The sequence below is a fragment of the Coregonus clupeaformis genome, chromosome 24, assembly GCF_020615455.1.
Source record: "Coregonus clupeaformis isolate EN_2021a chromosome 24, ASM2061545v1, whole genome shotgun sequence".
NCBI lineage: Eukaryota > Metazoa > Chordata > Actinopteri > Salmoniformes > Salmonidae > Coregonus > Coregonus clupeaformis.
In genome coordinates, this window is record NC_059215.1 from 25592532 (window position 1) to 25606563 (window position 14032).

The 14032-nt window shown below is 41.9% G+C and overlaps 1 protein-coding gene across 1 annotated transcript in view; it reads right to left on the reverse strand.

The window, feature by feature from the left end:
- pex14 (peroxisomal biogenesis factor 14) overlaps window positions 1–14032 on the reverse strand; it is a 124262-nt gene that overhangs the window by 48237 nt on the left and 61993 nt on the right. Inside the window, exon 4 of the mRNA XM_041846316.2 lies at window positions 879–1004. Coding sequence (XP_041702250.1) covers window positions 879–1004 — 126 coding nt within the window. The remainder of the gene's footprint in view (window positions 1–878; window positions 1005–14032) is intronic.

The following is a 14032-nucleotide window of genomic DNA, read 5'->3' on the forward strand; positions in this document are numbered from 1 at the left end:
CTCAAATTTATTGGGTTCAGAGGAGGCCTTCCTGTCCTTCCGCCGGTTGGAAATAGAGATCAGAGGATCCATTACTCCGACAGAGATGGATGCAGGCCCCTGTGCGGCGTCCCCATAACAAGGACATCAAAGAGAGGTAGCCCTCACTTTTCGGCATGACCCCCGTACAAGACTCCCCGGCACTCACCTCATTATGCAGCTTCCCTTATAGCCATTTTGATATAAAACCCCCCACTATGGAATGGTCCGAGCCAGAGCCCCTAACTACATGGCCATCCCATCAACATCACTTCCATTACAAAACATGAGATGCCGGGGGAGTCAAGGACAGTGCAGTAATAAATGAGGGTGGAATACATTGGGAATCATTGTCATACGGGTTAAGCATTATGCGGACTTCATTCTGCATTGGTAAATCAGTGGACAGCACTCATAACCTGTGCAGTAATAAAGATACAGGTTGAAACAGGGCCTTGCTTGGGGTGAAGCCCCCTGGTATGAAACGTAGTTGGGAGAGATTTCATGTGATGGAGGGGCGACGATATTGGTGAAATAATTACTAAGCGAGGCAAATGTGATGCTTCTGGTTACTGATAAGCACTCTTATGATTGGATTGAGGGTAAAAAGGTAAGAATGCATGTTGACACAATGAATATTACATTTTAATGTGTAAAATCCACATTTACTGACACCCATCCACACTCCACTTTTACTGTAGCATCATGTTCTGCAAATGGACCTCTGTTTCAAAGTCAGTTCATGGTAGTTTATAGTGCCTATTTTTTCAAATAATACAGAACATTGAATACTTACTGAGTACAGAGTAGTAGCGTCAGTAGTAGAGATTGTGTGTGAGTGGAGGGGATGGAGTACTCACTGTAGGGTACAGGTGCCAGCTGGGGGGCAAGGAGAGGGTATTGGGGTCCCACAGGGGTAAGGGCCAGGGGCTCGTCAGTACTGCCCGAGCGCTGGATGGCAAGCTCAATCTCCTTATCAGTCAAACCTGGAACAGAACAGACAACATTTACCACACAGGGTTTCATTAAAATGAAATAAAAGTTATCTTGCAAATTCAGCAGGCTATGGTGTGAAATAGGCTATTAGAAGTGCTGTCTTTCTTTTATTACGTATCGTTAATGCAGTCTTTGGTGTGCTTATCAATGCACAAGCACCTTTTTTACCAACTCCTATCGATAAAATAATTATATGAAGTCATACAAAAGCTTTACTGTGCGTGAAGCTTCAAATACATCCGGTCATTACTAAAATGTGTAATGTGATAGATATTACTATTTTTTAACACAAAAAACATTTTGGTCGTCCTCAAATAAAATAAATGATGAAGCAATCTTTGCAAGAGGGAGGGAATCTGATTTCATTGGTCCTCAACTCACGGTTCAGACACTTCATTCAGGATAAATGTTAGCCCTGAGTTAGCCAACGGTTGAAAATTGCAGATTTGGTCACTGATAAGTGCATAAATTGGAACTCAGTGGCTCTACAGTAACATACTACACTGAACAAAAATATAAACGCAACACGTAAAGTGTTGGTCCCATGTGTCATGAGCTGAAATAAAAGATCACAGAAATGTTCTACACGCACAAAAAGCTTATTTCTCTCACAGTTTGTGCACAAACTTCCTTACATCCCTGTTAGTGAGCATTTCTCTTTTGCCAAAATAATTCATCCACCTGAAAGGTGTGGCATATCAAGAAGCTGATAAAACATTGTGATTATTACACAGGTGCACCTTGTGCTAGGGACAATAAAAGGTCACTCTAAAATGTGAAGTTTTGTCCCACAACACAATGCTACAGATATCTCAAGTCAACGTTGTGAACAGAGTGCCCCATGGTGGCGGTGGGGTTATGGTATGGGCAGGCATAAACTACGGACAACGAACACAATTGCAATTTATCACAGAAATACTGTGATGAGACCCTGCGGTCCATTGTCGTGTCATTCATCCACCGCCATCATCTCATGTTCTAGCAGAGTAACACACTGCCCCATGTCGCAAGGATCTGAACACAATTCCTGGAAGCTAAAAATGTCTCAGTTCTTCCATGGCCTGCATACTCACCAGACATGTAACCCATTGAGCATATGTGGGATGCTCTGGATTGACGTGTACGACAGCGTGTTCCAGTTCCCCCTAACATCCAGCAACTTCGCACAGCCATTGGAGAGGAGTGGGAAAACATTCCACAATCAACAGCCTGATCAACTCTATGCGAAGGAGAAGTGTTGTGCTGTATGAGGCAAATGGTGGTCACACCAGATACTGACTAGTTTTCTGATCCACGCCCCTATCTATTATTTTTTTAAGGTATCTGTGACAAACAGATGCATATCTGTATTCCCAATCATGTGAAATCCATAGATTAGGGTCTAATTTATTCATTTCAATTGACTGATTTCCTTGTATGAACTATACAGTGGGGAGAACAAGTATTTGATACACTGCCGATTTTGCAGGTTTTCCTACTTACAAAGCATGTAGAGGTCTGTAATTTTTATCATAGGTACACTTCAACTGTGAGAGACGGAATCCAGAAAATCACATTGTATGATTATTAAGTAATTCATTTGCATTTTATTGCATGACATAAGTATTTGATACATCAGAAAAGCAGAACTTAATATTTGGTACAGAAACCTTTGTTTGCAATTACAGAGATCATACGTTTCCTGTAGGTCTTGACCAGGTTTGCACACACTGCAGCAGGGATTTTGGCCCACTCCTCCATACAGACCTTCTCCAGATCCTTCAGGTTTCGGGGCTGTCGCTGGGCAATACGGACTTTCAGCTCCCTCCAAAGATTTTCTATTAGGTTCAGGTCTGGAGACTGGCTAGGCCACTCCAGGACCTTGAGATGCTTCTTACGGAGCCACTCCTTAGTTGCCCTGGCTGTGTGTTTCGGGTCGTTGTCATGCTGGAAGAACCAGCCACGACCCATCTTCAATGCTCTTACTGAGGGAAGGAGGTTGTTGGCCAAGATCTCGCGATACATGGCCCCTTCCATCCTCCCCTCAATACGGTGCAGTCGTCTTGTCCCCTTTGCAGAAAAGCATCCCCAAAGAATGATGTTTCCACCTCCATGCTTCACGGTTGGGATGGTGTTCTTGGGGTTGTACTCATCCTTCTTCTTCCTCCAAACACGGCGAGTGGAGTTTAGACCAAAAAGCTCTATTTTTGTCTCATCAGACCACATGACCTTCTCCCATTCCTCCTCTGGATCATCCAGATGGTCATTGGCAAACTTCAGATGGGCCTGGACATGCGCTGGCTTGAGCAGGGGGACCTTGCGTGCGCTGCAGGATTTTAATCCATGACGGCGTAGTGTGTTACTAATGGTTTTCTTTGAGACTGTGGTCCCAGCTCTCTTCAGGTCATTGACCAGGTCCTGCCGTGTAGTTCTGGGCTGATCCCTCACCTTCCTCATGATCATTGATGCCCCACGAGGTGAGATCTTGCATGGAGCCCCAGACCGAGGGTGATTGACCGTCATCTTGAACTTCTTCCATTTTCTAATAATTGCGCCAACAGTTGTTGCCTTCTCACCAAGCTGCTTGCCTATTGTCCTGTAGCCCATCCCAGCCTTGTGCAGGTCTGTTTTAGATTCCGTCTCTCACAGTTGAAGTGTACCTATGATAAAAATTACAGACCTCTACATGCTTTGTAAGTAGGAAAACCTGCAAAATCGGCAGTGTATCAAATACTTGTTCTCCCCACTGTAACTCAGTAAAATCTTAGAAATTCTTGCATGTTGCGTTTATATTTTTGTTCAGTATATATAGACTACTGGTCAAAAGTTTTAGAACACCTACTCATTCAAGGGTTTTTCTTTATTTTTACTATTTTCTACATTGTAGAATAATAGTGAAGACATCAAAACTATGAAATAACACATATGGAATCATGTAGTAACCAAAACAGTGTTAAACAAATCAAAATATATTTTATATTTGAGATTCTTCAAATTGCCACCCTTTGCCTTGATGACAGCTTTGCACACTCTTGGCATTCTCTCAACCAGCTTCACCTGGAATGCTTTTCCAACAGTCTTGAAGGAGTTCCCACATATGCTGAGCACTTGTTGGCTACTTTTCCTTCACTCTGTGGTCTGACTCATTCCAAACCATCTCATTTTGGTTAAGGTTGGGCGATTGTGGAAGCCAGGTCTTCTGATGCAGCACTCCATCTCTCTCCTTCTTGGTAAAATAGCCCTTACACTGCCTGGAGGTGTGTTGGGTCATTGTCCTGTTGAAAAACAAATAATAGTCCCAATAAGCACAAACCAGATGGGATGGCGTATCGCTGCAGAATGCTCTGGTAACCATGCTGGTTAAGTGTGCCTTGAATTCTAAATAAATCACAGACAGTGTCACCAGCAAAGCACCCCCACACCATAACACCTCCTCCTCCATGGTTGACGGTGGGAAATACACATGCAGAGATCATCCGTTCACCCACATCGCGTCTCACAAAGACATGGCGGTTGGAACCAAAAATCTCAAAATTGGACTACAAACCAAAGGACAAATTTCCACCGGCCTAATGTCCTTTGCTTGTGTTTCTTGGCCCAAGCGAGTCTCTTCTTCTTATTGGTGTCCTTTAGTAGTGGTTTCTTTGCAGCAATTTGACCATGAAGGCCTGATTCACACAGTCTCCTCTGAACAGTTGATGTTGAGATGTGTCGGTTACTTGAACTCTGTGAAGCATTTATTTGGGCTGCAATTTCTGAGGCTGGTAACTCTAATGAACTTATCCTCTGCAGCAGAGGTAACTCTGGGTCTTCCATTCCTGTGGCGGTCCTCATGAGAGCCAGTTTAATCATAGCGCTTGATGGTTTTTGCGACTGCACTTGAAGAAACTTTCAAAGTTCTTGAAATGTTCCATATTGGCTGACCTTCATGTCTTAAATTAATGATGGACTGTCGCTTCTCTTTGCTTATTTGTGCTGTTCTTGCCATAATATGGACTTGGTCTTTTACCAAATAGGGCTATCTTCTGTATACCCCCCTACCGTGGTCCTCTGTAGCTCAATTGGTAGAGCATGGCGCTTGTAACGCAAGGGTAGTGGGTTCGATCCCCAGGACCACCCATACGTAAAAATGTATGCACACATGACTGACTGTAAGTCGCTTTGGATAAAAGCGTCTGCTAAATGGCATATTATATTATTATTATATTATTGCCTTGTCACAACACAACTGATTGGCTAAAACGCATTAAGAAGGAAAGAAATTCCACAAATTAACTTTTAAGATGGCACACCTGTTAATTGAAATACATTCCAGGTGACTACCTCATGAAGCTGGTTGAGAGAATGCCAAGAGTGTGCAATGCTGTCATCAAGGCAAAGGGTGGATATTTGAATAATCTCAAATATAAAATATATTTAGATTTGTTTAACACTTATTTGGTTACTACATGATTCCATATCTGTTATTTAATAGTTTTGATGTAGTTACAATGTACAAAATAGACAAAATAAAGAAAAACCCTTGAATGAGTAGGTGTTCTAAAACTTTTGACCGGTAGTGTGTGTATATATACACAGTTGAAGTCGGAAGTTTATATATACATTAGCCAAATACATTTCAACTCAGTTTTTCACAATTCCAGACATTTAATCCTAGTACAAATTCCCTGTCTTAGGTCAGTTAGGATCACCACTTTATTTTAAGAATGTGAAATGTCAGAATAATAGTAGAGATAATGATTTATTTCAGCTTTTATTTCTTTCATCATATTCCCAGTGGGTCAGAAGTTTACATACACTAAATTAGTATTTGGTAGCATTGCGTTTAAATTGTTTAACTTGGGTCAAACATTTCGGGTAGCCTTCCACAAGCTTCCCACAATAAGTTGGGTGAATTTTGCCCCATTCCTCCTGACAGAGCTGGTGTAACGGAGTCAGGTTTGTAGGCCTCCTTGCTCGCACACGCTTTTTCAGTTCTGCCCACAAATGTTCTATAGGATTGAGGTCAGGGCTTTGTGATGGCCACTCCAATACCTTGACTTTGTTGTCCTTAAGCCATTTTGCCACAACTTTGGAAGTATATTTGGGGTAATTGTCCATTTGGAAGACCCATTTGCGACCAAGCTTTAACTTCCTGACTGATGTCTTGAGATGTTGCTTCAATATATCCACAACATTTTCCTTCCTCATGATGCCATCTATTTTGTGAAATGCACCAATCCCTCCTGCAGCAAAGCACCCCCACATAGCATGATGCTGCCACCTCCGTGCATCACGGTTGGGATGGTGTTCTTCGGCTTGCAAGCCTTCCCCTTTTTCCTCCAAACATAACGATGGTCATTATGGCCAAACAGTTCTATTTTTGTTTCATCAGACCAGAGGACATTTCTCCCCAAAATACAATCTTTGTCCCCATGTACAGTTGCAAACCGTAGTCTGGCTTTTTTATGGCGTTTTTGGAGCAGTGGCTTCTTCCTTGCTGAGCTGCCTTTCAGGTTATGTCAATATAGGACTCGTTTTACTGTGGATATAGATACTTTGGTACCTGTTTCCTCCAGCATCTTCACAAGGTCCTTTGCTGTTGTTCTGGGATTGATTTGCACTTTTCGCACCAAAGACGTTCATCTCTAGGAGACAGAACACATCTCCTTCCTAAGCGGTATGACGGCTGCGTGGTCCCATGGTGTTTATACTTGCGTACTATTGTTTGTACAGATGAAAGTGGTACCTTCAGGTTTTGGAAATTGCACCCAATGATGAACCAGACTTGTGGAGGTCTACAATTCTTTTTCTGAGGTCTTGGCTGATTTCTTTAGATTTTCCCATGATGTCAAGCAAAGAGGCACTGAGTTTGAAGGTAGGCCTTGAAATACATCCACAGGTACACCTCCAATTGACTCAAATTATGTCAATTAGCCTATCAGAAGCTTCTAAAGCCATGACATCATTTTCTGGAATTTTCCAAGCCTTTTAAAGGCACAGTCAACTTAGTGTATGTAAACTTTTGACCCACTGGAATTGTGATACAGTGACTTATAAGTGAAATAATCTGTCTGTAAACAATTGTTGGAAAACTGACTTGTAGATGTAGATGACTTGCCTAAACTATAGTTTGTTAATAAGACATTTGTGGAGTGGTTGTAAAACGAGTTTTAATGACTCCAACCTAAGTGTATGTAAACTTCCGACTTCAACTGTATGTATGTATGTATGTATGTGTATATAACTGGCAAATCTGGTGCAGTCCATGAGGAGGATGACTTCAACTGTGCGTATATATACAGTGGGGGAAAAAAGTATTTAGTCAGCCACCAATTGTGCAAGTTCTCCCACTTAAAAAGATGAGAGAGGCCTGTAATTTTCATCATAGGTACACGTCAACTATGACAGACAAATTGAGATTTTTTTTCTCCAGAAAATCACATTGTAGGATTTTTAATGAATTTATTTGCAAATTATGGTGGAAAATAAGTATTTGGTCACCTACAAACAAGCAAGATTTCTGGCTCTCACAGACCTAACTTCTTCTTTAAGAGGCTCCTCTGTCCTCCACTCGTTACCTGTATTAATGGCACCTGTTTGAACTTGTTATCAGTATAAAAGACACCTGTCCACAACCTCAAACAGTCACACTCCCAACTCCACTATGGCCAAGACCAAAGAGCTGTCAAAGGACACCAGAAACAAAATTGTAGACCTGCACCAGGCTGGGAAGACTGAATCTACAATAGGTAAGCAGCTTGGTTTGAAGAAATCAACTGTGGGAGCAATTATTAGGAAATGGAAGACATACAAGACCACTGATAATCTCCCTCGATCTGGGGCTCCACACAAGATCTCACCTTGTGGGGTCAAAATGATCACAAGAACGGTGAGCAAAAATCCCAGAACCACACGGGGGGACCTAGTGAATGACCTGCAGAGAGCTGGGACCAAAGTAACAAAGCCTACCATCAGTAACACACTACGCCGCCAGGGACTCAAATCCTGCAGTGCCAGACGTGTCCCCCTGCTTAAGCCAGTACATGTCCAGGCCCGTCTGAAGTTTGCTAGAGTGCATTTGGATGATCCAGAAGAGGATTGGGAGAATGTCAGATGAAACCAAAATAGAACTTTTTGGTAAAAACTCAACTCGTCGTGTTTGGAGGACAAAGAATGCTGAGTTGCATCCAAAGAACACCATACCTACTGTGAAGCATGGGGGTGGAAACATCATGCTTTGGGGCTGTTTTTCTGCAAAGGGACCAGGACGACTGATCCGTGTAAAGGAAAGAATGAATGGGGCCATGTATCGTGAGATTTTGAGTGAAAACCTCCTTCCATCAGCAAGGGCATTGAAGATGAAACGTGGCTGGGTCTTTCAGCATGACAATGATCCCAAACACACCGCCAGGGCAACGAAGGAGTGGCTTCGTAAGAAGGATTTCAAGGTCCTGGAGTGGCCTAGCCAGTCTCCAGATCTCAACCCCATAGAAAATCTTTGGAGGGAGTTGAAAGTCTGTGTTGCCCAGCGACAGCCCCAAAACATCACTGCTCTAGAGGAGATCTGCATGGAGGAATGGGCCAAAATACCAGCAACAGTGTGTGAAAACCTTGTGAAGACTTACAGAAAACGTTTGACCTGTGTCATTGCCAACAAAGGGTATATAACAAAGTATTGAGAAACTTTTGTTATTGACCAAATACGTATTTTCCACCATCATTTGCAAATAAATTCATTAAAAATCCTACAATGTGATTTTCTGGATTTTTTTTCTTATTTTGTCTGTCATAGTTGACGTGTACCTATGATGAAAATTACAGGCCTCTCTCATCTTTTTAAGTGGGAGAACTTGCACAATTGGTGGCTGACTAAATACTTTTTTCCCCCACTGTGTGTGTGTGTACAGTGAGGGAAAAAAGTATTTGATCCCCTACTGATTTTGTACGTTTGCCCACTGACAAAGAAATGATCAGTCTTTAATTTTAATGGTAGGTTTATTTGAACAGTGAGAGACAGAATAACAACCAAAAAATCCAGAAAAATGCATGTCAAAAATGTTATAAATTGATTTGCATTTTAATGAGGGAAATAAGTATTTGACCCCCTCTCAATCAGAAAGATTTCTGGCTCTCAGGTGTCTTTTATACAGGTAACGAGCTGAGATTAGGAGCACACTCTTAAAGGGAGTGCTGCTAATCTCAGCTTGTAACCTGTATAAAAGACACCTGTCCACAGAAGCAATCAATCAGATTTCAAACTCTCCACCATGGCCAAGACCAAAGAGCTCTCCAAGGATGTCAGGGACAAGATTGTAGACCTACACAAGGCTGGAATGGGCTACAAGACCATCGCCAAGCAGCTTGGTGAGAAGGTGACAACAGTTAGTGCGATTATTCGCAAATGGAAGAAACACAAAATAACTGTCAATCTCCCTCGGCCTGGGGCTCCATGGAAGATCTCACCTCGTGGAGTTGCAATGATCATGAGAACGGTGAGGAATCAGCCCAGAACTACATTGGAGGATCTTGTCAATGATCTCAAGGCAGCTGGGACCATAGTCACCAAGAAAACAATTGGTAACACACTACGCCGTGAAGGACTGAAATCCTGCAGCGCCCGCAAGGTCCCCCTGCTCAAGAAAGCACATATACAGGCCCGTCTGAAGTTTGCCAATGAACATCTGAATGATTCAGAGGAGAACTGGATCAAAGTGTTGTGGTCAGATGACACCACAAACGAGCTCTTTGGCATCAACTCAACTCGCTGTGTTTGGAGGAGGAAGAATGCTGCCTATGACACCAAGAACACCATCCCCACTGTCAAACATGGAGGTGGAAACGTTATGCTTTGGGGGTGTTTTTCTGCTAAGGGGACAGGACAACTTCACTGCATCAAAGGGACGATGGACGGGGCCATGTACGTCAAATCTTGGGTGAGAACCTCCTTCCCTCAGCCAGGGCATTGAAAACGGGTCGTGGATGGGTATTCCAGCATGACAATGACCCAAAACTCACAGCCAAGGCAACAAAGGAGTGGCTCAAGAAGAAGCACATTAAGGTCCTGGAGTGGCCTAGCCAGTCTCCAGACCTTAATCCCATAGAAAATCTGTGGAGGGAGCTGAAGTTTCGAGTTGCCAAACGTCAGCCTTGAAACCTTAATGACTTGGAGAAGATCTGCAAAGAAGAGTGGGACAAAATCCCTCCTGAGATGTGTGCAAACCTGGTGGCCAACTACAAGAAACGTCTGACCTCTGTGATTGGCAACAAGGGTTTTGCCACCAAGTACTAAGTAATGTTTTGCAGAGGGGTCAAATACTTATTTCCCTCATTAAAATGGAAATCAATTTATAACATTTCTGACATGCGTTTTTCTTGATTTTGTTGTTGTTATTCTGTCTCTCACTGTTCAAATAAACCTACCATTAAAATTATAGACTGATCATTTCTTTGTCAGTGGGCAAACGTACAAAATCAGCAGGGGATCAAATACTTATTTCCCTCACTGTATATGTATATATATATATATATATATATATATATATATATATATATATATATATATATATATATATATATATATATATATATATATATATATATATATATATATATATATATGTATGTATGTATGTATGTATGTGTATATATATATATATATATATATATATATATATATATATATATATATATATTTATATATATATATATATATATATATAGCTCAGGCTCTCTAATTGGGCTACTTTTGCAAAACATTTTGTTGTCTGAGTGAGGGGAATGCTGTAAATCGAGAGGAGTCTATGTGTTCTGAAAGACAAGATGTTGAGGATTCTAATAAATACCGCTTTGACGTCTTGAACAGAATGAGCCTGTTTGTCGTATTGTTTAGAAAATTTACCACGGAACCCACACTTGAATGCACTCATGACTCCCATTCTAGGTGCACCAAAATTACTAATTGGTTTTCTGAAGTGCCTTGTGAAAGCCTAACACTGTAAGATCGTATTTTATGACTTAGCTAGACATGTTGGCAATAGAATAAGCTTTCAAATGATGCCCACCTGGCCCAGATTGCGATTTATAATGGAACGTATTTGGATTGCGTAAACAACAACAGTAATTGTGTGATGGTGGGGAGGCAGGGCTATGTTCCAAAAAACTACAAGTTTGCTTGCTTCAGTTCCTCAACGCCACAGCTAGGAGAGTGTTCTCTTTCAATTGCTACCATGGTTATGCATATGCTTTTTATATTTCTTCTGTTAGAAACGTTTACATTTGGCCCTGTCCATATAGGCCTATTCCCACAAGCGTAAAGGGTTAACTCTTCAAACCTGATTTGAAGTACAGGGCTCTGGGGTGACTTGGTTATGCTTCTACCATAGTTGCTGGAATTATGCAGGAAAGAATCATGTGAAAATAAAATATCTTAGCCAGCACAGTACAGTTAGGGTATGCCCTATAGTGTGAATCAGGCATTGGACAGCAGCTCTTCAGTTACCCAGACATCTGCCTACAGCAGACAGAGAAGCAGGATCAAACAAAGAAAGCTGAAACCCCGTTCTCGCTAACGGCCACCAAAGGCAAAGAAAATCATTCTGTCCACTTCTCCAGTTATATTTCCCAGGTGGAGATCTCATATACCCCAGACAGAGAAAATGCATTATTTTAATTTCCTCATTGTGATGTAAATGTATTACATAATTTTGCAAATGCCAATATAACTTAATCTTCAGATCTTTTTTAATGATTTTAGTGATGATTAAATTGCAAAGAGCTCCCTAATGGAGAATGGGGGGGGGGGGGCTCATTTTTTTATTCTTTTGTGGACTGAAAGGATTTTATTTCCGTCGCCATATGCTTCCATGGGTATGTGTCTCTCGTCTTTAATGAGCATCATAATCTAAACAAAGACGAATAATTACAACTTTCAATGAGCGTCTGAGAAAAGGCCGTCATTGTTCATTCCGAGCTCAACCAAAACACAACAGTAGAGAGCCGAAAACAAATATACTGACGTGGCTCACGTGACAAAAGAACAGGGTCGTGTTCAGTAGGGCATACTGTAGCAAAACACTTTGCAGCAGAAAAACGAAAACAAGCATCTCTTATTGGATACGTTCAGTTAAGTACCTCCCAATTTCAAAACTTTTCCTCCCTACTGAACACGACTCTGGTGCCCTTACTTCCAATCAGCTGGCTCCATTGAGGATCTTTGCTGGGGAGAGGTATAAGGGCTAAGTTGTGGACCATAAGGCTCTTTCCTCTGTATTGCAATGTGTAGCATCACCGGCTAGCTCCTGCTACCTTTTTACCTCCAGTTTCCCATGTGATATCCCTGAGTGTGCTACTGGGCTTCCTGGGTTTCCCTTCCTCCTGCCTTCTGACAGAAAAACCCCATTGGTGAGATGGCCTTTTAACTTGGGCCATTCCCCTGGGCTTTGGACCATTCTACTCCACACAGCAGGCCTCCCGACAGTACTGTGTGATCCCAAATGGCACCCTATTCCCTATTTAGTGCATTACATTTGACCAGGGCCTATAGGGCTCTGGTCGAAAGAAATTCACTAAATAGGGAATAGGATGCCATTTGGTACGCAGAAACTGAGTTGCAAGAGAGCCAAGGGGGATGAGGTTTGCTTCAATTGAGACCACTATTCTTATTTGCTGTATTATACAGGGCGGTGGGAATGGCAGAGAGACGAGAAGAGGGTTGTGAGAGACGAGAAGAAGCGATTTGTTGAGCCATCTGTATACACATCAGAGTCTGACATCCATGTGGAGCTAGTCATTACAATATCAACATGTGTTATGTGTGACATTAACACAAACACACTTAATTTCTTCTCTGAAATGTCTCTGAAATTAGAGAGAAATGACTGCCTGTTAACCAAATTATTTGAGAAGCATTGCGTCACCAAAGTACCTGTGTGAGTGTGATGCAGAAGACCCATAATTGCATTCCCAAAAGGTGTCAAATGAGCATTTACAGGCCATCTACAAACCCATCTTGATCAACAAGAATCAATCTAGCCCTCTTTTTGGCATCTTTAAGAGGGGCTCTAAAAGTTATTGGAAAATCAACAACATGTGTGATGCCAAGAGGCCTGCCACCTACAGTATTTAAATGCTCCAAGGGCTTCAAATGGCCATGAAAATGGTTGAATAATTGAAAGCAAATATTGGCCAGCCTGTCATCAATGGCGGGCCCTGAGTGCCAGGAAGTGGCCACCGCCATGTGCTGAGCTCGTGCAGTCAGGCTGCACTGTCCAATAAGCAATAATGTGTCCCTGAACTCCGGACTCATCTGACCACAGCAGACACAACGGTGGCAGATTATTGAGTGAGACATGGAAGAGCTGCGTCCCAAATGGCACCCTATGCAATACTTTTGACCAGGGCCCATAGGGACCCTGGTCAAAAGTAGTGCACTATACTGTATATAGGGAACAGGGTCCATTTGGGGCACAAGCCCATATCTCCATTTCACCATAGAATGAAAAAACATGTTTTAGTACCCTGGGAGAGGTTCCCATTTTCCCTTTTCACCTTGAAATGTACAGTCCTCTTAAATATATGTGCATGTTAATGGCGTTGGACTTCTTTAATGTTGTTGTGTGTGCGGCACTATGAAAGGGCTTATTTACTTTACATCAAAATAAAATGCATAGAAATTCATAAAACTGTTTGGTTTTCTTGTCGAATTAAAGCTTGCTCCGCTATTGTGTGCTCTGATCCGTTGATTGTTCAGAAAAAGGCGACAACAAATGAAAGACCCCTCATATCCATTTAGAAAAGAGAGAACAAGGTGAAACAGATTTTTACATATAAAAAGGAAAAGCCTACAAAAAGGGATTGCGGAAATTTATTACGGGTTTCCAAACCTGTGGAATGACCCCTGGACCCCCATTTCAGATCGACCTGGCGAGGAGATTAATTTTTTAAGACATAAATTACATCTAATGACGACACCGTAAAAAATAACAATAATGGAAAGCTATTCTGTATTTCATTATACTGTATTTGGTGCACCTGATACACGCTGCGCCTGTTTATGAGT